General features: G+C 38.2%; 1 protein-coding gene across 2 annotated transcripts in view; it reads right to left on the bottom strand.

The window, feature by feature from the left end:
- eif2b3 (eukaryotic translation initiation factor 2B, subunit 3 gamma) overlaps positions 1–27,313 on the bottom strand; it is a 43,577-nt gene that overhangs the window by 8,517 nt on the left and 7,747 nt on the right. Inside the window, exons 1-10 of one of the 2 annotated variants that reach the window (XM_044219817.1) lie at positions 23,115–23,436; positions 22,044–22,209; positions 19,996–20,153; positions 12,734–12,893; positions 12,327–12,438; positions 5,242–5,331; positions 2,056–2,192; positions 1,559–1,749; positions 1,048–1,110; positions 665–813 (exon numbers count right to left, since the gene is read on the bottom strand). In XM_044219817.1, coding sequence (XP_044075752.1) covers positions 665–813; positions 1,048–1,110; positions 1,559–1,749; positions 2,056–2,192; positions 5,242–5,331; positions 12,327–12,438; positions 12,734–12,893; positions 19,996–20,153; positions 22,044–22,191 — 1,208 coding nt within the window. In that variant the 5' untranslated portion in view covers positions 22,192–22,209; positions 23,115–23,436. Of the gene's footprint in view, positions 1–664; positions 814–1,047; positions 1,111–1,558; positions 1,750–2,055; positions 2,193–5,241; positions 5,332–12,326; positions 12,439–12,733; positions 12,894–19,995; positions 20,154–22,043; positions 22,210–23,114; positions 23,437–27,313 lie in introns of those variants that run through there. The other variant, XM_044219818.1, reaches the window with a different exon arrangement.

The raw sequence follows: 27,313 nt of genomic DNA, 5'->3' as shown, positions 1-27,313 counted from the left end.
ATGTTGTGTGTTTCAGTTGAGCAGCTTTGTGTTTGTTTGGAACTGATCTCTGGCTGGTTGCACACCAATAGATCCATTGTTAACCCAGCGCTCCCTGTTTGACCCCATAGAGCACAGAAAACAAAACCTGTTACACCTCCCATCAACGGACACACACATGCACCAGCATCTGCCTAACACTCACACACGTTTGCATATAGGAGCATGTATTTCAATGGAAAGATATGCAGTGAATGCAGAATTAGGCATACCATTGCTTCTATAAGTGAAAACCAAACAGTGTTAACACATAAACGGAAATAAGTTGAGTAGTTTTCGAAATAGTGACACTCGGCACATAAATGGTACTGCAAAATTTCAAGTCATATAAAAATCTGAAAATTTTAATAGAGATAAAAAAAAAAAGTATTTTCCTGGCAACACGAGATCACTCATTGTATTTTGAAATCTTTGATTACTAAATTCCACTGCTTTGTCTCACACTGTGTGCATGTACTAACCGAACACCTAACAAAAGCTGACATGAGGATTAAACTTTAATTCATAAACATGCCTCAAAGGCAAAATTCTTTTTTCAGGCTAAATTAATCTGATCGCAGAAGCACTTCAAAGCACATGTCATCAACGAGTGTGTGCATGTGTGTGTACAGATTTGTGTTCTCACCCCTCCTCGATGGTAACCCCGTGCATGATGACAGAGTTGGTGACTTTGACCTTCTCTTTTACAGTGGTGGAGTTTCCGATGGTGGACCTCTTTATGGAAGTCTTATCTGCTACCTGGCACAGTGCTCCGATGATACTGTCTGATCCCATCTGAGGGCAGAGCAAACACACATAGTAACATTACTCAGACACAAACACATACACAGGCCTCTCCAATGATAAAATGCAAATTAGACTCTGAGAGAAATAATAGGGAGTGAGCTGTGATACAGGACAATTAGTAAAACTGCCAATTAAGAGGAAAATGTAAGATAACAGAAATCTGAACAAATATAAATCTGACTTGTGGACTGACTAATGACACTTCTACTACATTATTCTTACTTGACATCTGTCAGAAATGACAGCAGATGGGTGGACTGCTGGCTCCTCAAACAGCTTTGGGGCCTACAGTATTAGGGAGAAGACAGAAGAGTGGGAGACATGAGATTAAAAGCCCATGGAATAATAGAGAGATGATTAAATAACTTTGAGGAATTGGGCCATTGGGCCAAGTATAGAACATTCAAATAAGCGTGCAATTCTGCATTAAAAGGGGCAAAAAAGAAGCGTCGTCATGTGCAATATAAACATTGTGACATCCACAAGAATGAGGGGGATAAAAGATAAAGACAATGAAAAACAGCAAATTGTCACATTTAAGAGTCATTGCAGTTCTAATACTTTATGTAATGAAAAAAAAAGCAATGTAAACATGTACATATCTAGGCATATAAAACTGAATTCCCTCCAAACATAATCAGTTACACATCCACGTAGTATGTACAGAACATGCACATTTGAAACTGTGTATTTCACAAAAACCCTCGAAGGGGCAGGCTAATGTCCGACTCACCAGTCGGTTTGCTTCTATGTAAGCAGGTAAAGTGTTGACGCGGTAACAAAGACCCTGGTCCATAATGTGAACATAGCAGCGGAGCTTTCCTCCGTGGTAAGCCTCGCTCATGTCACCGCGGTGGTCGTTCCAACATGAGCGCTCCTCGGCCAGCTGCAGGAGAGGCTCGTCTCGTGATGAGATGAGGAGCTCTGGATAATAAAAAGAGACAGGAGAAGAGGCAGAATGAACAGAGTTAGGAGTTCAAATAATGAAACACACGCTGTTTGGGGGGATTCTGCGTGCCTTGGGAGAGGCAGAGTTGTCCTTTTCTGTCAACTTGTTACGAGGTCTGTGAGTGTTCATTTAGAGCAAAAGCCAAACCCAGATGTTCTCCATGCTGATGGCTTATGAATAAGATCAAGGACTATTCTAAATACGTTACAATGCTGTGGCTGTTAAATGTTGTTTTTCCTCTGCTTTTGATGTGTGAAATTGTGATGTGTGCAAACACTGACCATGATTTGTAGAGCCGTCATTCTTTTTCTGGTTCTGATCCTCTGCGTCATCTTTGATTTTCTGACAGTTGGTTGTTTTGGAAAACTGCTTTCGCACCAAATATGGTACCAACTCACCACGGATTGATGAGATGGACCTACAATACAAGAAGAGGAAAGATAAAACAAGATTTCAACATGCCGCAGATGTTAAGTATCCTACAAAGTCATCACACATAAGCATAAAGTCAATGAACCTAATGTACTGTCTTTATATAATTGTACGCTTCCTTATGAAAAGGAGTTTGTGAGGGAGATACTCTCTGCAGCCTTTAGGTGCTGTGCATCTGAAACAGAAAAGACAGCTGAAGTGGTTAACACATTTACTGTGACCTTGCAATTATTTGACTCCATGAGTTTTCCATATTCGCTTCCTCTAACTTGTAATGTCCTTAGCAAATGCTTTGCTGCCATTTGTGCTCCACATCTGATTCTATATCAACAGAAAGAAAAAGGCCAAGGTTGTGCCAGAAAGTGGCACTACTTTGAAGAAACAGAAATCATAAAACAAATAAATGGACTCATTCATTTAGCTAATGCAGTTCAAGTTCACTCACACTGCTTCATGTCATGTCCACAGGACATTAATGTCTTCGTAATGTAATAATTTAGAGGGTGATATGTCTGCCTTAGACTCATGTATAAAATGAATGAACACCCATTTAGTCAATTGCAGTTGAGCATTTATGCAGGCCACAATATAAGTAGGTGTATATCTATACTATCTTTACAGCAGTGATTGTGTAATCCTTAAGAACTTTTAGTAATTGCAAACAGGAAGTCAAATGGGCTTATGTGTCATTATTGTGATTGAGCAGATTAGTAAAGGCAAAAGAAACTAATAAAAAAAATCAGTAATGAAAAAATATGCAGTGAATGATGTATAGTGCAGTTAATGTTACTGAAAGTACATCTGTTAAACATTATGTGATGACAATTAGCACCTCAGGTTCTTATGATGACTTCTAAAACAAAAGCAGATAAAGCTGAACCCTGCTTTCAAGTCTCTCTCTGTGTAAACCAGGAGGTAACTTCCCCATCTTAATTTCTTCCTCCTCCTCGCACTGTGCTGTGCTCGGTGTTCCTCTCCACCCCCCCACCCCCCTTCACTTGCCCTCTCTTACTTTCTTTTAAAGGGAGATTAGAATTTCCATCTGAATGACAGGAGAAAAACAACAGTTACTCTGTCCATTTCTCTCCTTGAGCAAGAGACAGAGAAAGACCATGGAAGAGAAAGGAAGAGAGAGAGAGAGCAGAGCTGTTAAAAGAAAGTCCAAGAAAAGAGCTGAAGAAAGAAATGAGTCATCTAACGAGAGAGATGATATATGGTGGTGGCAGAGGGTGCATTAGTGATGTAATGATGTAAGATTTATATCTACATCTCTATGGCAAATTACTATGTTGAAGTGTAGCGTTTGCCTTAACCAAAAATATTCAGCAGGGGAGAAGAGATGGAGTATAGTTGGGGGATTTGTGTTGGCTTTGGATTTATTTATGTGTCAACTAATACTAGCATGGTGAGGACACACTCCATTTAAAACGGTTAAAATTTAAAACTGGGCAATAACATATTTCCACAATCAAACATTTAGCCAAGCGCCCACTTTTCAATGGGACCATTTCCAAAAAATGTTCAGAATACACGTTAGCAAAGTCTCATCACCACCCTGTTTTGAGAAGTTTGGTGCCATGCTGTTTCTAAGCTCGCAACCTTTTCTGGAATGCATCTGGATCTAGTCTCGTCCTTATCAAACATGCTTGATATTTTTGTCAGCAGTCTCTTAATGTGCTAGCCCAGATCTCCTCTTCAAGTGTGCACAGTTTAAAAAACTTATATTAATGGTCGGAAACGATGAGATAAGACATCTTCTGACAAAATATCGTCTAGAGGGCAGATCAGGGAACACTTGACAGATCTGTTTTTGACAATCGATTATTTAACGTGGTTTTGGCTAGGGTTGCAAAGAGTCGTTAAATTTCCGAAAATTTTACAGATAATTTTCCCAGAATGCCCTTAAATAGGAATTCATTAAAATTACAACCCTCTGCTTGCACAGTGCATTCTCCCATCACATGTGTAGCCCACACTACTGCACTGTCTGAGCTTACCTTTCAGGTAAGTTTTGATTATATTACTGGAGTGAAAATATTTTATATTTTTTATGACATTTTCTTTTAGTAGTCTAAAGCAAAGTACACAGTTCATAACTTCTTAACACCTTCTGGTAGTTTTTGCTAGCTAGCTGTTGGGATGTAGCTTGATTGAGCATGCTAATTGAGGAGTTTTAACTAATCTATTTACATTCATTCTTGAAATTAGTTGTTTAGTTTGCACACAGCCCACATTGTGAGCCCGAAGTTCCTTTTCCCATTAGTTAACTTGCTAGCTAGCTAACTCACCACATTGCACATTTCACATTATATTTATTTGATAAATTAATGAATTTATTTATAAAACTAGATAAAAATGGTGAAAATCAAAACACTGTTTTTGCACATAATACACCAGAGGAAGAATAACTAACATTTTCTTTTGCAAAATTTTTTTTTCATTCATACTGTGTTAAAATGTTGTGAGGGTATCAAACATGAGGCCTGTTGTGAATTAAATTGAATCATGAGGCGATTATATCGTTACACCCCTACCAAATACAATTATGTCATTACTGACACCAATTTTATCCGCAAAACATTTTAATACGAGCTGATATCATATAGATCATTTAGATCCTTTGATTTTTCTGAATGTAACAATGCATCTATTGCCCGCGCAGCTACAGAAGGCTCCCTGTGACACTGCTCCACTTCAGAGGCTAAAGGCCTAACAGCCTGCCTCAGTGGCACATAGTAAAACAAATTAACACCTCGCTAGAATACCCTGCTAACAGGACCTTTCAAAGCCCTACACACCATATAACCATGTTTAACACTTGCTACAGATTAAGCAGCGAATGTGAAGGTCTGTATGGGTTCATGTCCAACTGTATGCATGTACTTAATAACCATACTGCTCACACTGCAGACATAAACTGGTCATTTTCAAATTATTTTTGAAAGATTTGGGGTTAAAATTCAAGGCTGGATGGTTAATTATCTAATTACATGTTAATTCCTATATTCATAGTTAGAAATAAGTGAAGAACTCACTTGTTGTCAGTGAGAAAGTCCACCACTGCTTTTTTCAGACAGTAGAGGTGAGCGTCCACGAGGCCTGTTTTGATGTGCATCCTGGGATGTCTGCAGGTAAAAGGGAGAAACAGACAAAGACAGACACAAGAAAGGATTATATCAAAACTGCCATTTTACATATGACTTCAGGTTACCCTGCTTTGCAAAAACTCACACAGCACTAAAAAAGGAATAAAAAAATGTCTGACATTTTACACACAAACGCTGAAAGAATACATCAGAATTTTCATCAGAATATGCATTTGTGGAGTCCCACCGCACTGCATGACAAACAGCTTTACCCTGGCTGCTAGTTGAAGGACAATTTGCTTTGATTCTTTGCATCAGCATCACCTGCTGTTTTTATGTTTGCCTCTCATTTACTGAAACCCCTTTTAATTTACCTCTGCTTTGCACAAAGAACAGGAACATTTGATGGAAACCAGACACAGCCATAGGCTTACATAAAAGTCAGAGAATAGTGACATCTGTCTATTGTCCTCTGTCAGCTACCGTAGATGTCGCCCCACAGAGTTGCTGATATGAGACAGGTTTATGTTGACCGGGGGGCCACATGTACGCAGACACACTCACCCACCCATGCATTCACTCATTCACACATTTACTCACACATGGACACACAGTGGCCTGAGATTAAACATGTGACATTTACGAAGCGAGAGCCAAAGAAAACCATTTTATCCTCCAGGTTTCAATAAACAAATCCACCCTCACCCCCTCACCTCTCTGACTACCTATCCTCCTCTTCCTCTGCCCTTTCAATCATTAAATAATAAAAACTGCGGGAGGCATTGTTCCTAAAAGGACCATGCCAGTGCTTTTACATGTTTTAGCCCATTTACTACAAATCACATGTACCTTCCATTACTGCTAATCATTTTTCAAAGCATGCTGCAGTGATTTAGACAAAATTAAAAGCAGACATGATGCTCACTGTTAACAGAGATGTTCAGATCTGTGCAAGCTGATTTATAATTTCATACTGAAATCAATAGACACTAATGGCTAAATTGGGGGGGGGGGTTGGTATCTGAGATTCTGTGGTATGTACAGTCAAGACAATCTGGGTGGTAGCCAAAACTAACTACAATTGGCTAATATATTTGCATCGTAACATTTGAGTCAAAGTTGTGCTTGCCTGACAAACACAGAATAAAATACAAATGTCTGATGAATTATCAGAACTTTTAGTTCTTGACCCATCATGCCCTGAATGGAAGTGTCAGCATTTGTTATGTTTCGCCACATTTTTTAAAGCTTTTCCTTTAATTTGTCACCAAACTGTATATACATTTTGTTGAGTTACAGAACCACTTGCCAAGCAAACTGATTTCTCTACTGTTCCTCTTATTGTTGGTATTGATTTTTTCAGTTTTAACCAGAGCCACCAGCACTGGTTAACCAAACTGGCTAGTCATCAATACCAGTAATACCAGTAATGGGACCAGCAGTGCCAGTACTAAAGGCCTATATAAAAATGGTTACATAAACATGACTGTAAAATGATTTCTTCTGAGACAATATTTGGTGTATTTGAATGATTTTCTGTACAAACAGCTAATATTCAAGATTGGAAAAATACCACAATAAAAGCAGTGCAGTATTTCCTAAAACACAAATTAAATCTTGATTTTACACAGAAATGGCTTTAAATTCTTCTTTACTGTGAGCACTTCCTACTATGTACATGGAAATTAGCAATAATGATTAACCAAATGTCAAATCAAATATCTGCAATAATCCAGGATAGGATATTGAAAATGGCATGGGATTGAATGAAAAGTGAATGACACACACTGTACAGAAATGTGATACACATTTTTCAACTTTTTCTTTCTCTTCCTCTCTGCTCATTCCCTTCCTCTATATTTCATCAAAATCTCTTTTCTACAATTTTCCAGCTTTCTGCTCTCCCCTCCTTTCAACTATCTCTCCTTCTCTTCACCAGGCTTGCACTATAACTAGAGTGACTCAAGAGGATTGCTTGGTCACACATCTTTTACAACCAGATGCTGAAAACCATAAATCAAATTGTGTGTGTGTGTCCGTCTGTGTTAAGGTATTTTATTCAAAAGCATAAAAACACATGTGCGTGCACACACAGACACGCTCTGTGGGTGTTGGTCAAATGTATTTATTCGTACAACATTTCCCAGGTGTGTGTCTGTGTGTGTGTGTGTATTGTGGGCTTAAAGTGGAATTTATGAGAACACCCAGCATGTGACATCACTGTTTGGCACCTGCGGGTGGGCAGGAGAGTGAGACAGAGCAAGAGTAGGAACAGGTGCCCTATACAGTCTAGGGCATCATGGTGAGGAAAAGTTTTTATAGTAGAGTGAGGTCTCGCAATCAAGTGTTCACTACATCACTACTGATCACTACACCCAGTCCGACCACAGCCACTGATGATATAAATCCAGCTGGTCAATACAATCTTTAAACTGACTTCAGCTCAGTGCAGACTCTGTAAAAGTGTGTCTTACCTGCAGTGCAGCATTATGACTGACTGGGCTGTCTCTATTTTTCATGTATAAAATCAGAAGGTTTTCTTTTTCCCAACATTGCAACGTGCTGCTCTGATTAATTACTGTGAAGCAAAAGTACGATGTGATTGAGCAATCAAAATTAGATGACAGGAGTCACCTCACTCTTTAAATATGTGGCCTTTGCTGTGTGATGTAGCACCACTGCTCACATTCCAAGAAGCTTAATAAGCCCAATATTACTTTTCATAGAATTGTATTAATTTATTGTGTTGATTAGACATGATCTCAGTCAGTCAAATGACCCATTCAATACCAGAACATAACAGATGTGCCAAAAAAACCCCAAAACAACTTTCTCCAAAATACTATGACCTCCATATTGCAGCTGTGTGTTGTATGCATGGCATGAAAACACACAATGGTCAGGGATATCAACACTGGTCCTACTTGCACCAGTCCTTGCACTGACACAAAATTAGAGCCCAAAAGGTTAATTCATTCTAACCTTTCAAAAATCTTTTATTAATCTGAAATTTTACTTTAGCACTATTGAGTCTTCACCAGTGAAACAAAAAACTAATAGAAATGGAACACACCTTAAATGCAATGTCACTTTTTCTAATATACTGTATTTCTATTCAAGGATGGCATTACCCAGGTTGTACACTAACATTTTGTTCTTCTTTAATCTTCAATCCTAAACTAAATCTGTACCAAATCACAACACCTGATTAAATGGGATTTTTTTTTTAAACCAGGAAAGTATTTACACTGACGGAAGCTAAAACATTTTTTCCATTTTTTTTTAAGGGCTGCTCGTCCTTCTGATTCAAAACACTGAGCACTGGCCACATGCTACTTTATTAGTTTACACTTTTTGCAGAATCCAACTACAACAAACATCTTGCATTTCCCAAACAAGGGTAAACATCTTGCATTTTCCTAACAGCAGCATCATGTGATTTCTGGTTGCTGCGAGTGCTGTAGAGCTCGGTGTCGAGGGGAGCAGGAATTTAGTGCCTCTGCAGGCAAGGATGACTCAACCCTTGGATTAATGACTGACTACTAAAATATCACTAAAGTCCTCAGTGGGAGAGTAGTCACATCTCTCTCACTCTCAAACACACACACACACACACACACACACACACACACAGCATAATGTCTTATTTAGTTACAACTGAAACCCCACAGCGGACGATGACTCAGATGCAGCAGATTGACTGTTAATACCCTCATTAGTCAGGTTTTCACTACAGAGCCAACAAGGCTGAAGGGCTTATGACTTATTCAGGGCATTCAACTACTGCCTCCAAAATAAAATGTGTGTGATTCCCTTAATACCATGCTAGTCTAATAGATGCTTTCTTAATTGAGCTGACTCACATATCTGAACCTGTGTTGTAAGCCTAAAGTGCACATGGCCCTGCTGGTGTAGTACGGTTACTCTTGACAACTGACAAAACTAGCACATTCGGTATGTGAGATCATATCCTGCCATTTATTTATTGTTTAGTCTTTAAAATGTCAGAAAATAGCCCATTACAGTTTCCCAGAGCCCAAGGTCAAGTCTTTAAATTGCATTTTTGTCGGACAAACAGTCCTAAAAACAAAGATATTCAATTTAGAATGACATGAAACAGAGAGAAGCAGCAAATCTTCACATTTGAGAAGCTGTAACCAGCATGTGTTTGCCATTTTTGCTTGATAAATGACGATTATTTGATCATCAAAATAGTTATTCATTTTCTGCCAACCAACTAATCGATTAATTGACTAATCGTTTCAGGCTTAATGTTTATGTTTTGAAGAATCACAAATGTCTAAAGAAAAAGGGAAATGAAAACCAGGCTGACATGTATGCCAGCACTTAGATTTTAGCTTTCAAGCCTGCCAAATGATTCAGAGGTTCTGACATTTTCAAAAAAACTATAAAGCCAGCAAGTAAACGAATATCCATAAAACCAATAAAGCGGATGCACAAAATATATATGAACATATAAATAAAAGATAATAATTACTAACTTATCCCTTTAGGGCTTTCAGTCTATATAGACATTAGCAGCTTATATCGATGGTTCTTGTTATACTTATTGCAAGGTACAGTACATAGAGTACTGCATAATCATTAGTTATGCAGTAGTCCTATTTGAAATACATGTTTTCTAAAATGTGTTATTGCCTTAATGTAATCCTGCCCTTCTGTTGCACTGCAATGGAAGTTATTTAATATTTGGAAAGTACAGCATGTGGTATTTGTGCTGATTGGGTTTTAGCCCCTCTGTTTTGTGCCATCATTGCTAACAGATGCAAACAGGCTCCTGGTCCAATATCTTAAAGGTCACTGCAATTAAGATATGCGTCTCAAAAATTCTAAATCAAAATTGTTCGGATCATGAGAAAGATTCAAGCAAAACCACTGAGGTTCATGTTTGGGTAGTGCCATTAGTTACAGTCAGCATAAAATTCCAAATTTACATCCATACTTAACCAATACTTCTGCATCATGTGCCATTACTAACACTAACACTAAATGTGGTTGCATGGGATATATGTATGTATGTATATATGTATGTATACATATATACATACATATACATATATATATACATACATATATATACATACACACATACATATATCCCCATGCAACCACATTTAGTGTTAGTGTTAGATGATGCAGAAGTATTTGTTAAGTATGGATGTAAATTTGGGATTTTATGCTGACTGTAACTAATGGCACTACCCAAACATGAACCTCAGTGGTTTTGCTTGAATCTTTCTCATGATCCGAACAATTTTGATTTTGAATCAGCCTAGAAAGACACAGTCAGTCCAAGCCTGCGTCCAAGAGACTCTGACAGGTGGAGCTGTAATGTACGAGGGGAAGCTCTGCTGGAGTCCTTTCACACCGTTTAAGCGATTTCCAGGTCAAACAATCTCACATGTGTGGAATGTTTTGAGCTAACACACCTCAACCATGTGGAAACCAACAAGGAAGAATTGCACAGGACAGCGGGTGAACAAGGATGGAAGGATGAAAGAATGGATGAATGGTCGCATGGAGGGATGCACAGAATAAGGGAGAGATGGCTGAAAGAATGAAGTGAAGAGGGGAAAATAAGTCTCCAAAGACAACAGAAAGGCTTTTGACTGAGACAAAATAAAAATAACATCTAATATTTTCACGTTTGAACAGTGGATTGATGTTCCCAGTGAAGAGTCAGGTGCTGTGAATGCTATGTCAGCACAAAATCAAAAAGTGAAAAAAGTAGTTTTATTTAAAAAGATCAAGTTATGATCAAACTGGTGAGGAAAATGTTTCATGAATGAGGCAGTGTGCACATGTAAAATACAAATAACAAAGGAAGGCCCCTCTAGTTTGTGTATGATGTGCCATGACGAAATTACCTTTGACTGGATGATACTGATGTGCAAAACTGTCAGATCTTGTAAAACTACCTAGTGGTGAGTTATAAAAATCCAGAACTCTGGAATGTATTCTGTTATTACCGATAAACACTGTATGTAGAGAGATTTTTTAAATCTGTTTCATGTGGTTGTGTGACGTGTGTGTATAAATGACCAGTCTTTCAATGTAAGCCATAAATGTTTAGCTGTGGGCTTGTGTTTGCATAACACTGTGACAACGTGTGAGTGTTTTCTGTCCATCAATGTCCACCTCGAGGTTGTGTTACGCATTTCTGCGTGTGTGAAAAAGACAGAATGTATATATATATATATATATATATATATATATATATATATATATATATATATATATATGTGTGTGTGTGGCTGAAGATTTCCCTGTGCAGGGAAGCATGTAAGCAGCTGCTCTGGCCCCCTCTTATTGGCCAGAATTTACAGTGGCTTTGGCTCCATGAAGTATTTACGAGCTCCCAAAACACCCGCTCACACACATACGTGCATTTTAGGACTCAGAAACGAAAACCTACCTAGAGTACTCTTCCTGTAACAAAAACCCCACACACCAGCCACAAAACCTTCAGCTTAAAACACAACGACTCTGATTAGAAACCAACACATCTGCTCTCCTAAGCCTAACTAGAAACTACAGATGTACAGAACATATTTACCATCAGTCAAACCCCAAACACGGACTGACCTTGGGATGAGAATCATCTACTGACAACATACTGCAGAAGTTTAGCAACTGGAATTAATGTTAATGCTGTGGCTGGTAAAAAAAACAAGAGTCATGTTAGAAGATAGTGACTGATTAGTTTAGTTTTGGGGTTTTTTAAATCAGTCAACATGCAGTACAATCCGTCTGCATGTTGTTACAAAGACACTGTCTCTGAAAATATGCGCTGCTGTTTTAATTTTTTAAAATGTGATTTTTCAAAGCTGTGAGTACCACAAACAAAATTCCATTCACCTCCATTGTATTGGGGAGGAGGGAGATAACTTAGAGATGGATAACCTGCAAATTAAACCAAACCTATCTGCATGGATATCTACCACTGGAGGTAAGAGACAAAAATATGTTTTTGTAATTTGGACGAAGCCCTTCAGGCTTTTTAAATGACTTACTTCCTCATGATAGACTTCCTAATTGATAGTCCGTCCTCCAGATCTGCCTCATTGGCCATGAACAGCAGCCTCTTCCCTGACTGATCCACTCCCACAAAGTCTCTCTGCTCAGCTGGGAAAAAATACACAATATTTAACGTTAAGACAAAATACTAAAGGTCAACAGTAAGTCACACATTTAGCAATTTTCTACACATTTAACACTTTCGCTTAAATTCATGAGGAAGCCTGTTTCCTTTCTTTAATATTTGGAGAGTAGGCAATCGCACAACACAATAGCAAGCATTAATAAAAAAGAATATATGAGGACCAATCATACATCACGTGTCAGAATTATGTCATACATGTAATATATAAAGTAATATATGCAAAGTGTCTCATCTCCTGTGATGAATATTTCCTGTTACCTGTCTTTTTCTTGCCCTTTTGGCCAGGGACTGTCTCTGTGAATTCATGGGCTTTGCTCATTAGCATGGCCAGTGTTGCATTGTGGGCTCTGAACAGGTCAACCACCTCGTGAAGCGCCACGTCTGTTATCAGGTCACAACTCACCACCAGGATGTCAGTCTGAAGAGGGAGGTTGGAAAGAGAAAAGAGAGAGTAAAGTATGACTGATATCCACACCAGCCTATTTATTTCACTGTGTAATAGTAAGATATGACTAACTGACCCTAACATACTGGAACTGCTGTGTTGGACTATGATTGCTTCACCAAGTAAAGAGATTTACAGCTTTCAAAAAGAGCTTTCTGGCTTGTACTCTATTTTGGAACAAAATCTTCCCACCTGTTGTGATTTTAAAGACATTTCCAATGTGACCCATGTACACACACACACACACACACACATACACAAAAGCCCACAAAAACACAGAAAAGCATAAAAAATAGTTTGAAGGGCGAGTTGTGTTTATAAAGTGAGGTTTGCACACTCATGACAGTCATTCCGGCATGCATGTAGACTATACATAACTATATGTGGCGACAATGCTCCACATAAACACCTCAGGACATGAGAGCTTGGATTGTGTTATTTTCAATTTTCACAACAGAAATTGGCTCACTGAGCAGAATTTTGAGATAGACATATGGAGAGAGAGAGAGAGAGAGAGAGAGAGAGAGAGAGAGAGAGAGAGAGAGAGAGAGAGAGAGAGAGAGAGAGGAGAATGAAGGAATAACTGTTCTTGGTCAACATTGAGCTCTTTTTAAATCAAATTTAGTATTGCTTGTACATAAGCCAAACCCACACACACACACACTTGTAGGGCCTGTGTTAAAGTGACTTAAACTCTGATGACAGTAAGTAATAAATCCTGCTTTGTGTCATTGTTTTTGTTTAGGAATGTTTCTCCTCAGCTGATCCAATTCTGTTGTTAGAAAGTGTGCATTATTATAAAAGGTTTGATTATGAGTTGCCTTATCATCCTTTAGCTTTAGCTGCATAAATCTCACTATATGTACAGTAACATCAAAGCAATGAATGCAAACAGATAACTGAAAATGAAAAGTTGTGACATTACTGAACCTTATGCTGTAAAGGGATATTACATGTTCAGCAAGTGGTAAGATTTACCAATCAATGTTCACAGTAATATAGGTACAGATGACTGAAGTATCTGTTTGTGACACTTCAAAGATGAATGAAGTTCCCAACAACAGAAAACCAGCTTAATGGAGATTATACCACCAAACAGTAGCTGGCCTTTCTCCTGCACCAAATAACTAAGGCCAATGTTACAATGTAAAAAGCTGTCCTATGTAGGAACTACTGTCTGTTTGCTGTGATTATACATCCTTTCCTTTGTGGTAGAACTGGGTGGTTTGACCAAAAATTATTTTCTGTACCTTCTTTAATATTGCATGGTAACAATAAAGGTTTTTTTTTTTAACCTTACAATTTTAATAAAATGTGGTGCAATAAAACCATATCATGGCCCACAGCTCCTCCAGTGAGCCCTTAGTAGCCGGTTAAACTGCCCAGTGGCCACTATGACAGGCGCAGATGTGTAGTCTTACATTAACAGATACAGCTATTATTGATTTAAAGTTTGGGATTTCTGTCAAGAGAAATGCAAATATTTGTATATGTTTATATTGTATTAGAAATCGTGTTCAACTCTTTTGCACTAGCTGTAATTTTCCATTTAATGTTTTATGGACCATTTAAGTGCTTAACAGATGCCATATCTGGTGTGTTTACTTTTCAGCCTGTGTGAGCGATCATATCTCTGAAAAAATAAGTGGGTAAAAAAAAATCAAGGCCACCTCTAACCTTGCAAATATCCAAAGTATGTTTAAGCCAGGTTCATTTTTCTACTATTCTCCTGGCAAAAAGTGACACGATATCACATAAATAACTTCCTACCTTCCTCTTTTACCCATAACACCGAGCTAAGCTGGCTGGATTCGTGCACCCACTATGAACTGATCCAAAAACTGCACTGCTCTAACATCACAATGACAAAGAAAACAAGGATCTTGGTACTTGATTTCCAAAACTCTAATGACAAAATACCCTCTTGTTTAAAAGAAACCCTCCATCATTTGTTAAAGGACCGAGAAATAATATTCTTTTAGCATTTCACCCTCCAGAGATTATTTCCATCATAAACTAAAACTCAAACTATTTTCAGCATTCCAGCTTTGTAATTATATGTAAAACAATGTAGGTTTTAAACCGTATATCAATACACAGCTTTTGAATTCCATAGACATATCACTTACTCTTCCACCAACGACAGGGAGCACAAAACCTACATCAGTCATTTTAACTGGCCTACACTGATGTTACATGTGTATATGTGTGTTTACATGTGGGTGCGCCCACATTTGTGTCTGTGTGTGGTATCCGTCTGTCCAGTGATGAAGGCTGTCAGCATAAGAACTAATCCCACCATTAGCACCAGCTGCCTTAATGACAGAGACGTCTTTTCTCTGTCTGTGATGGAGGCAAGAAGGAGTGAGAGAGGAGGGGGGCAACATTAAATAAGGAAGAAAAACACACGAGTGAAGAATCAACAACCACTGTCAAAAACGAGGAAAGAAAAAGAAAGGCACATTGGAAGTATAAAAAAAGCAAAGGTGGATGAAGGGATGTCTGTCATCAACAAAATACCAGCAAAACTTAATTTACTGCATTCACTAAAACACATCAATATATAGGCTTAGTATATAGTGTATGTAAAAGGATGCATCTTAAGATATTTCAAAAAACACAACCATTACCATAAATGTTTAGCCTGATGAACAATAAATGAAGAAACCTAAGAAATCCTATCATTTTTCTTTTTCATCTTTTACAGTTTTAATTGCCGACACCTGCTTTTGCAATATTCAGCAAACTATAATATTGCACGTTTGATTTGCGTAAATTACCAGTTGATTTGAAACACTTGTTGGGGAAACTACAAAGCATTACAGAATTCACTTGATTTTGTGAGTAATGACCACTGTGGTTGAATGTTGAAGAGCTGAGTGGAGTTCTGTGTGTGTGGAAAGGGCTGGTATCAGTGGGGTCAAGGGTTATGTAGTTGACCTAGAGGTAACTGCCAGCATAACCCGGTCTCGACCTGGCGACAGGAAGCTGCCACGGCAAAGCTGGAGGTGTCTGCAGGAGATCTACTGACACTGAGACTCAGGAGACCTTTCAACTCTCTTCTCCCTCTATCTCACACACACAGGCAAGCTCGCACACATGTTCAGAAACAGAGCACACAAGTATGCGCGCACACACACACACACACACAAATGGGCAAACACATGCGTCTGCACAATCCCCACACACAGACACACACTCAGGCGACAGCAGAGTGGAGTCAGCTGGAGAGACAGAGACACTTTGGCCTTTCAACAGCCAGGATCTCTGGACAGGTCAGGACCACACACACTGATGCATACGAACACCCACACACACAGACACACACTTGTCCCTGTGGTAGCTGACATCAATCCAAAACTACTGCTTACACAATCTCAACCCACTTTAACAATACTGTGATTGTGGCTTTTTTTGTTTTTGAGCTTGCCTGATGCCTTTTAATCAGCATCAAATAATGTCTACATGGTTGTTGTCTCCCCTTAGTCGCTAAGGATTTTTAAGTGTGCAAGATGGTTAAAAGACGAAGGTTAATAAAAAGAAACCAAGTCTCATCTAAGTGTGTTTGCTGTGTCCTTCTCAAATGAAAAGCATCAGCTCCATCTCTCACTCTTCTCTCTCTCTCTCTTCACCTTTTGTCTTGAGTCTTACAAGCTGACTAACATGTGTAGACCAAAGGTGAACCTTTGACTGAGCAACTCCAATGTACTGTATATATAGTTCTTTTAGCCTGCATACAATCATTCTGCCAGGTGATTAAGCATGAATGATAATAAAAATGTCAAATGGGCTTTAAGCATACAAAGCAAAAAGTGCATGTAAAGTACTCCTTTCACTAGCTTGGCTTATTATGAAAGACTTGAGTAATAATCAGGCATATCCCTCCACTTTTGTGTAACTTCACTGTTTGAAGAGTGAACAAAATAAAATATGCTGCTTGTAATCTCTCTTTTCACTAATCAAGAGGAATGACCTACTCTTCTTGCCAGGAGTGTACACTTATTCCTGTAAGTATTTTGTTCGATAGGTTACACCAAATCCCCTCATGGGAGGCTGTTTGTGTAAAGAGATGAGTGAGTGTGTGTCCATACTGTATTCATGCATCAGTTTGACAGTTTGAGTGATTTCTATGCTGGGATTTGGCAACCCATGGTTACAGTTCTTCACTCATCACCCTTGAGTGTGTGAGTGTGTGTAACTCAATGCCTCTAATCTAGCTGGCTGCTCAAAGGATTAGGGACTCGACTATTCTCAATGGGAGCATGCTGGAGCTAGTCCTGTTGTGTGTGTGTGTGTGTGTGTGTGTGTGTGTGTGTGTGTGGTTATACAATGCGTCTAATAAAAAACTCCATTCAAAAGCCAGAGGAAAAAACATTAAACTCGCTTGTCACAACAAATTCAGCATTTTTAGTCTCTGATAAATCTGTTTTCAAAAGCAAAGCTGACGGATTTTGCTGTGAAGAATGTAATGAGCTGCAGTGGCAGGACACTTACTTCTTCAAATGTACATTTGATGTGGTACGCTCTAAATTGAGACATATCTGGAAGCACACGTCAGAGATTTTTGAACTGAGACTGTTGGGAATCCTTGGGAATTTCATGATAAATGTTTTATTCTTGGCATCATGATATAATTCAAAATCGAGCTTTGAGCCAAAATTGATTCTTGATTCAATACAGTTGCTACTCATTTTAGCTGCGTAAGTTTTGTATGACAAAATGTTTGTCCGCGGATGAATGGTAATGTCATTGCAGAAAAATGCCCGTAAAATGTATAAAACACCACATGTTCCCCCACACGCTATTCTCTGCTTTCTTTGTCAATGTTTCAGTCAGATTTGACCTTGATCAACATTATTTAGCTCACCTGCCAGTTATGTTTCATATTGCAGTATAGTAAATCGTTACTGTTTTAGTGCACATTGTGCATTCTGAGTCAAGCTCATTCCCCAGGAGATTATTAAATAGAAAAAGCATCCAAAAGCTTGACTTCATTGGCAGGTTGAATTAATTTTTCCTTCTCCACAGCATCACAGTTGTGTGTACTTGTGATTTCTGTCTTCCCTCAACATGGTGTATTTCACGTACACTATTTTTCTGGTATTAGTAAATTAATTAAAAATCATAGAAGACAATAATTGTGATTCTTAAGTAAATCAAGACTTCCCCCCACCCCTAGATGAACCAAACAGGAAGCATTAATTATACTATAAAGTACAGATCTCTATAAACTCAACAATCCTAAGTCAACCCTATGCAATCATTGATAGTCAAACAATAAACAAGACAAATTGCTTTAGAAACACATCAACGGTTCTAAACTACACAAAACCTCATACAAACATGTTTTCATGGTCACAGGATGTCAGTCAGAACCATGGCGTATACAGAGGGACGACATATACCCCAACATACCCAAACACAAATGCTGCACAGATGTGCATGACTGCAGGATGAGAATAAATGGTGCACCGGGTAAACTGGCAGCACAGGGAGTTTGAGTCTTAACCATGACCTCATCTGTTTAGAGAGAATCGGATGAAGGGAGGGATGGAGGGATCAGCAGGCAGGATACAGAGGGGGTCTGGAAATTGGGGTTGGGGGTCATGGATACCATGTCCCCGTGTGTGTAAATGTGTGTGCCTGTGCATGTTTGTGTGTATTTTAAAAAGGTGAAATGAAGCACTTCAGCAGCCTTGACCATTCGGGGGAGGGAAAGGCACGGATCAGTGGTCACTCAGCAGTACACACAACGCCCACCTAAACCTCCCCCTCAATCATTTTTCTTCTCTACCTCCAACCTCTCTAAAAAAAAATTTCTACGGGGTTGACATTACACAAGAAAACAGTCCCCCTGTCTCATTACGAAACTCTGGCTTACAGAACACTGGCTACCGGTATTGGTGAGTGTATAATGCATTGTTGGGGTCTCCCCTTCCAACACACAATAAATTAATACTCAGTTGTTGCAGCTTTCATTATAAAACAACTTAACCACATTATCTTGCTCAAATTAAGGTTGTAATGAGTCAACAACAATTAATTAACAACACTGGAACAATATTTTGAAGAACTAGCACTTTTCAATAATTAACAACATTCTGGTTTCTGTTCGTGCTTTGATTCATCACACACAACATAAAGGTCAGAGTGAACCGCATGAAAATGGGTGCATTCACCAATGGGTGCAGATGAGTGGTAGAAAAATAAAGTTTGTCTTTTGGGGGGGTTGAATGGCTATGTTGAAAGTACCATTGCAAGTAAGAAAGCTTGTATTAAGGTGCAAAGTGAATTCATCAATATGAAAAACAACAATTTTCCCTTTATATTCTTATATAATTTAGCTAGTGGCCTAAAACACATTATTCTGGGCATTAAGTTAAACAACACATTTCAACTCAGGACATTGGGACAGTAGAGTTACAGCAAACCATTTAAAAAACATTTTAATTACTGTAATTATTCAAAGTAATCGAGTTGTGTGCATGTAAATGTACTGATTTTGAACTTAAGTCTTCTGCTTTTGTGTTGGTTATTTATTAGTTAATTATCTGACTAATAAATTGAAAATACCTGAGAATATTTTGGTTGATAGACTTGCACATCTACTATGATTTATTCCTGTCCAATTTGGTTTATCAATTAAAACAAATTATTTGATTTATAAATTTGAAAATCATTTTATTTCATGACAATGAAACCTGACTGTATTTAAATGGAAGCAATAAGGAGAGAAAGTATTTTTTTAACTCCTTTTTGAATCATTTTTTTTCCACCATTTGCCATTCAAATACAAAACCTAAACTCCAAACAACATACCATATTTATGTAAGAGGTTACACTCCTTAGTTTCATCACTGTCTTGCCTTTTTTAATTTGCTCAAATTATTTCTGTAGGTACAACATACAACTTCAATGTTGTATCAAAATTTCCACTGAAAATCTGGAACATCTGGGGGGAAATAAACCCTGTTCTGTTGGAGCAAATTAATTTGACAAGCATGACCTTTGCTACATCCCAAAACAGTTAATGATCAATCCTCTCCCAAGTCTACATACACAAAAATACACACACCTTTATCTTCTGCTGGATGTGTCTGAGAGCATCTGCGGTGCCCATATCTCCATCTTCCTGGATACAAACCACATCCAGTTTCATCTTCACTTCCAACTTAATTTTAGGGTCTGTGCTCATCATCTTCTGGACCTCTTTGGTGGTGATCACTATCACCTCTGAAAACACAGTTCACAGAAAATTACATTAGAGAGATGCAAAAATGTCAAGATAACTCATAGCTGCAGTGATCCATGGTGTTTTTTTTCTTTGTAGTTTCTTTTAAGTTAATATGATCCCTTTCTTGCAAGCTATGTATCATTTCTTCTAAAATGATAATTTTCCCACTGAAATCCATAAAAAAGGTGCACATCTTCAGAAAGCAATAAAACACATGTAGCCCACTAAAGCCTTATGTACACTATATTTAGTTCCTAATACAAATACATTTTTTATGACAGTTATGACATTTGACATTATGACATAAAATTAGCAATAACATTACTAGACCACTTTATGGATCTAGAACATTGCAGAGTCCATCTGCTTTAAGTAGCCTTGTCTGCATAAAATGTTTTCTACTGGTTCTCTAACTGTGTCAGCCTAGTAAAACCAAATTGCAGGGCTTTGGCTAGCTGGCTGCACACAATAAACTGCTGGCCACACAGGATGATTATGTATAGAAAGATACTTTTATTTAGGCAAGTGAGGACCTACAGGCTTTTATAACAAACGGTCCTGTTTACTGGCAAGAACAGCATACTGCAACAAATCCCTTTATAAGCCCAGAGTTTCTAGACCTACTGCATGCTGCAGCACAAGAGGCAAAGATCTGGACTGTAAATCTAAACAGGAAATGCACACCTGAAAATGGCTGATGATGTGATGACAAGCTGGTGAAAGCACGACTAGAAAAAGCAGCACAGTTGTAAACTTAATACGTTTTATGCAGTGAAAGGAGCAAGCCCATGTTGCTGGGGAAAATTTGCAAGTGTACTCGCCTGTTTTCTGGGTACCAAACAGCATAACTACCACTGACCATGAATGGAACAGAGTTCAAGTTTTCAGTATAACATCGGGAACTGGTCAACAACTGCTTGTGTTTCAAACTTGCAAAGGCAAGTAGTGGAAATGTGACTTATCTGCAACATTAAATTCTGCAATTTATCCATCACAACAGATTACAGTTTCTAATTCCTTGGTTGCTCTCTGACTTTAATAACCAAAGTGAATGTCAACTTTAAATTATTATTATTTTTTAAATCACAGTTGATATGAATTTCTTGGGTGTATTTTTACAGCAGTCAAAATACTGTAGTTTATATGCTCTTCTCTGTCATCCTCTCCTTGTTATATCATAGGGAAATGATAAATAAATTGCAAGAAAATCTGTTTTTCTCATCAGTAAGTAAGTATCTCGGTAACATTTGCTCTCCAAAAACTGTAAAAATCAGAAGGGACATAAATTTTTACTTGGGTTTTTAAACCAGTAATTTTACCTATACAGTACTTATGTTTAAAATGAAAAACAGTTATAGTCCTTGTGATTGAGCAGGAGGTGATCTTTTCTCTTAAAGGTTCTCTTTCCACATTAATGCTAAAATGAAGTCTGCACTCTTGTTTCAGATTTTCCAAGTGGGCCAAATAAACTTACACTGAAAGTAATGGCTGTATTTTTGCTTCTTTACATTTTATGTGGAAACCAACCAAGAATGCCAGTGCACTGTTGTAACACTTTCCACCCCTGCCACTAACACACAGTATAGATGGAGGGCTAATCAGCCATCAGATCCAATTAATGTAAAGCTCTAACAAGGAAATGTCACAGTATCAGACCTGGCTGCCAAAACATCCCATTTCTAAAATGAATCATGTGTAGGATGAAATAAAAATTCCACACACATTCCATAATGATGATAAATAGTAAGACTTTTTTTATTTCACAGTTTTTCTTTTGCTGTCACTGACTTAAAGGCCCTGCACACCCACACAGGTGATGTCCCACCCTAAAGGGAGCAAAAAAAGATGTAGTTGTTGAAGAAGTACTTTAATGAAAATTGAGCTCTCACCTTCAAATCCCACCCTCTCCAAAAGGTTCAGCGGGTACCATATGAGGGGCTTGTTGCCGACAGGCAGCATTGGTTTGGGGGTGCTGTATGTCAGATCAGTCATACGAGAACCCCCACCAGCCGCCATCAACACCGCCTGGAGCTCCATGATGTCTGCTGGGGACGGCTAAGAGAGAGGGACAAACAGATAGATTAACAGAGTTATATTCATATAAACTGAAAATGGACTCAGATTAATAAGTTTATGTTTATACATATAGACTCTTGTAGGTGTTGTATAGAGACATAAGGTTCTGCATATAGTTTGTGAATATATGTGTATACTTTTGTTCAGTAGTCTCTGTGAGACATTCAATGATGCAAGTTTGAAGTTAAATATCTTACCAAAGGTAGCCACTTGATACACCTATTGGTAATGAACTGAATGAATGAGCATTGTCGGTGACTCAACACTAAAGCTAAATGACTATTTCACACCACAGAAGGCATAGCCGAAACACCTGTGCATTTTACGTACACAAAACTGTCTTTTCCTCTTTTTGACCTTCATTGAGTGCAGTGTCTTTTCCTCTACATTCACATGGGAGGCTATTCTAATACTAAATACACATATATGAGCGGTACACTCTCTAAAAGTATGGCCTTTTTTATTTGTGTGTGTGTATTTTGGGCAACAAGCAGCTAGTGTGCCAGTTTTCAACACAGCATGTGGTCATGACAACACATTTTAAGAGAGTACTGTTACCAACAAAGTGACACTATTGTACTGTATGCTGTACTGTCTGGACGTGTACAGCAGTGAACAGGCATAGATTCACATCCGATCGTGCAAGCATGGTCATGTTTGCAGATATGGCACATACATCATAAGGCAATCCGCATTTCTTTGTACATTATGTCAAAATTAGACAGGTCGTCAATATAGCAACCACGGCTGACACTTTACGTTATCTGATGCAACTAACGGTACACTGGCATATGGTCAAGGCACACTGTCAACTAAATCCACAACATGGCATTAACAAGAAGATAAATGTGTCATGTTGATTCGCTCAATGGGTCTGAATGTACCTGTCAGTGATCCCTGTTGATCCGCTGCCACTTGAAATGACAGCAACGGCAGACGCATGTAAGTTGGTTGCTATCACTGTTGTTAGCACTTGGCTAATGATTAGAACAGAGCAGCAAACGAAACCACTGCTTCAAAGACAGCTCGCAAGCAGCTGGACACGTCTTTTGAGAAGCAAACACCCACTCAGATAAGCGGAGGTGGCAGAAGTTAAATTACTCGTTAACTTATTTGACAGAGTTTACGTAAAAGAGGCTAACAGCTAGCATCGTATGATGACACCTGGGTGCTGTCAGTGAAATACGTCCGTGTAGGAAACTACTTCCTCCGCAAAGTGGTTCCTACAGAGTAGAGCAGAATGGAGCACAGAAAGAAACACGTGTGTTTGCATTGATCATTTGCATTTTACAATACACTAGGCTACAACTGAACATTAGAAACAACAAGTACAACAACTTACAAGTGTTATTGAATATGTATAAGACCATGGGGTGCTCTCTAGTATCAGTTTATTCTATCAGAGCAAGAAAAAAATAAATGAAAATAAAGTAACAACTAAACTACAGTCTCATGTTTAAATTTCCAAATGCATTGGGAAAGTCTTTTTGTAAATATTCTTTCTTGCCAGAGGCATCTTAAACTCCTTCCAGATTTGAATAGTCACTGATTAAGGGTATATATATATATATATATATATATATATATATATATATATATATGAGAAGAAAAGGGAAAAGAACATAATTGAACTGAACAATTAAAAAAAATCTTCACCATGCTCACTTTATTCATCATCATTGCTGACAAACAAAATAATATTTCATTTGATAATATTTGTCAAATATTGACTCAAGAACCTTGTTGACACTGACACATTAAAGGAATCTCTCATAAATGTAACCTTGATAAGCATGATAAATATGGTGATGATGATGATTATTATGTTTCAAACAACAGACACAAAAATGCTATAAAAAAAACTTCCACATATGCTCACATATTATACAATAGCATCACATAAAATCTTGAGTACATCCACAACCAGCCATCACCATCCAACCCAATCATTAATGGTTAAAAACATCATCACCATCACCATAAACCCGTTGTTATATGGAAGACTTGTCATCACTCTCCACGATGTGCTGGTCATGCATAAGAGCACCTTCAGCAGTAGACTGTTACCACCACGATGCACCCACCACAGAACACCACAGGAAATCCTCTCTCTGTGGCAATCAAACTTTACAACTCATCTACTTCATGCCGAGAGATGGACAGCAGAGGCATGGGGTTGCTGAGGTGGCTCCAGCCTCCATTTCAGCTCTGTTCTGCTCAGTTTAGTCTCTCTCCTTCTCTCTGGATTACTGTTTCTCCATGAATCACAATCATTCCAACTTTCTCACTTACGGGACATAATGTGCAATAATGGCACATTACGTGCAATATCAAGGACATAAACATTGAACATTTGTATATGCCACTTCTCATACATATCTATATACAACTCACCAAGAAGCATCTTGAGATATGAGCAACTTATGATCCTTACTGTTAACCTTGTTTATATTTCTGGCATTGTGTATATTTTGGATTTTGTGGATTTTTGATATTGATATTTTTAAACTTGCACCTTTATTTTTATTTTATATTTGCACTCTTTCCTACATTGTACAGCAACTGCTGCACAACAATATCCCTCTGGATAAATAAAGTTCTATCTTATCTCATCTTCAGCTTACACATCATGAGCATGTGACAGTTTGATGGCATGAGAAATAAAACAATTACTCACCCAACCAAGTAACCATAATAGAAAAGGTGATGACTGAGTTATGGACGAGTTTCATGAGTTGTTGTTGTTATTGATGATGTTAACATTTTATCATACATTTTTATATGTCACGTTTTTGATTTGTTTTTCAGTTGCTATCTTTTTTCTGTTGCTGTCTTCAACTGAATGACTACTATGAAACAAATAAAGGGCTTGAAATACACATGCTTTTTTTCCCTTTTGACCATAGAAGAAGTAATTCCGAGGGTTCGCACACATTGTGTGTGTGAACAAGTGGTGTGAGCCGTTTAGCAGCCAGAAGCCACCCAGCTACTCCTCCAGACTTCAAGCTTCAAAACTCTCAATTCATAGAGCTGAGACGTAACAGCAAATTGAGTTTGGGGAATGTGGCTTTGGTTTTGTTTGCTCTGGCCAGGAGATGAGCTTGACTGCTCGTTGCTGCTTGCTCGAAACCAGAAGAGCGAGAGAGAGCAAGGAGGGAAGAAGGAGAGACAAAAAAGAGAGAAAGAGACAAACAAGCTTGTCCCTCTGTTGTTGCCTAAATGCCAGAATAATGAAATAAAATAATAATGGAAGGAGGAAGCCTGGTGGGTTGAAATGTTGGAGGAGGAAGAGCGAGGAAGTGAGAATAGGTTAGAGAGACAGGTTCCTGGAAAAGGGGTCCTTGAGTAATGAGGAGAAAAGAGCAGAGGTGAGAACAGAGAGCTGAGGAGGAGGCAATCAGCTTGGAGAGGAGTCATCGAAGAGTAGAGAAAGGAAAAACAGATATGGAGACAGAGATACTTACATTCGTACATTAAATATACACATGCTCAGATTGAGTTCTTTTAGGAGTGAAACATTCAGGCAACTTGTAGCTCAATATGTCTGAATGGGGTTGTAATAATAAATGACCTTGGGAAAAAAATCTCATCAGTAATCATAGCTCATTGCTAAAACTTAAGGACTGATGTAATTGATTAAAGTACATTTGTTTTTAACGTAATAACCATAATAATTCTAGATGCTCTGGCTGGTATTATCCAGTGCTTTGCTGACAAAACAGAGATGCTGGTTAGACCAGACAGATAATGGAATCAGTTTGCGGATACCACTCCAATCATTAATTGCACGATTAAACACTTCTATCAAAATTGCTGGTGTTACATTTAAATAGGTACTCCTTCAATTTAGAATTGCATTTCCATAAGTGATGGGGGACTTTCAAAATACATTAAAAAAGAATGGTCAAAACCTAAACAGCAGAGGCCAGGATATCCTGACTTTTATTCCTTTGTATGGGTCAAGCTCGTAAAACATTGGATCCTACTATTTCCCATAATGCGACCAATAGCACTGTTTTGTTACACCCTCTCTGCCTGGTAAATGCCCAAGTCCTTTAAAACCCACACCTCCAGTTTGTAAAGCAGGCTTTCTTTTAAAAAAAAAGTGTAGTCTCCAAGCCCAAGCCAAGGTAACCCATTTGAAACACACAAAATCACAAAAATTAATTGTTTGCACACTCTGTGGCACTGTTTGGGTAATAATTATTTATTCATATGTGATTTGTAGTGTTTGGACTGTGAAGCCTTTTGTCACAAGCTTTAGACATAAACCTGGCTGAGGAAGGATTAAACACTGTAAAACCTACATCAAGCCATCTATGCTGTTTACCGTATCAGGAGATACTGAAAGAAATTATCTCCCAATGTGACTACTGTAATGTGGAAAAATGTGTCTTTGTAGGCCAGCTGATGGCATTTAACTTATAACCAAGTAAAACAAAAAAGGTTAAAAGAACCCCAGATTTAATCAATTATCTGACAAATATTGATATTTATGAATTAACTCACAGTAACTTTCTATGTAACAGATACTATACTTTCCAATATGCTCAAGCTACAAAAGGTCCTTTATGTTTTTCTGTTTTCCCTCTTTGCCCGCTGAGTTTACAAGGTGTTGTCAGTGGGCAGGTGGCATCCCTCTCTCTTCATAAAAAGGGGGATCTGGCAAAAAAACGAAACTGCAATAAAAGTCAACCCAAACCACTGACACTCACAGAGATTACTGCTTGGCTGGTTTACCACAGAGCGCTGATGTGTGCGAGACATTCCACATAACTAAACTGGAGAACTGGGCTGCAGTTTACTGGTGTCACTGAAAGCTCACATGACAAGACGCTAAGATATAAAAGGTGGATGACAGTGTCCTTTTTTTCTCTTCACAAGAAAGAAGAGGCCATGCCAGCACATGCAGCTATAAGTGTATGCTTTTTTCCTGCTATTACATCATCTTGTTCTTCATATGGCATGTTCATTATAAGAAGAGAAGTGTGTGTGAAAGATAGACAGATTGTTATCAAGATTTTCTTCCTCCCTTTTCTGTGGGAAATTAGAAAAGGAGAAAAAAAATGTTGAGAATGAGGGT

The sequence above is a fragment of the Siniperca chuatsi genome, linkage group LG13 (assembly GCF_020085105.1).
Source record: "Siniperca chuatsi isolate FFG_IHB_CAS linkage group LG13, ASM2008510v1, whole genome shotgun sequence".
NCBI classification, from domain to species: Eukaryota; Metazoa; Chordata; class Actinopteri; order Centrarchiformes; family Sinipercidae; genus Siniperca; species Siniperca chuatsi.
This window is presented reverse-complemented; position numbering and strand designations above follow the sequence as displayed.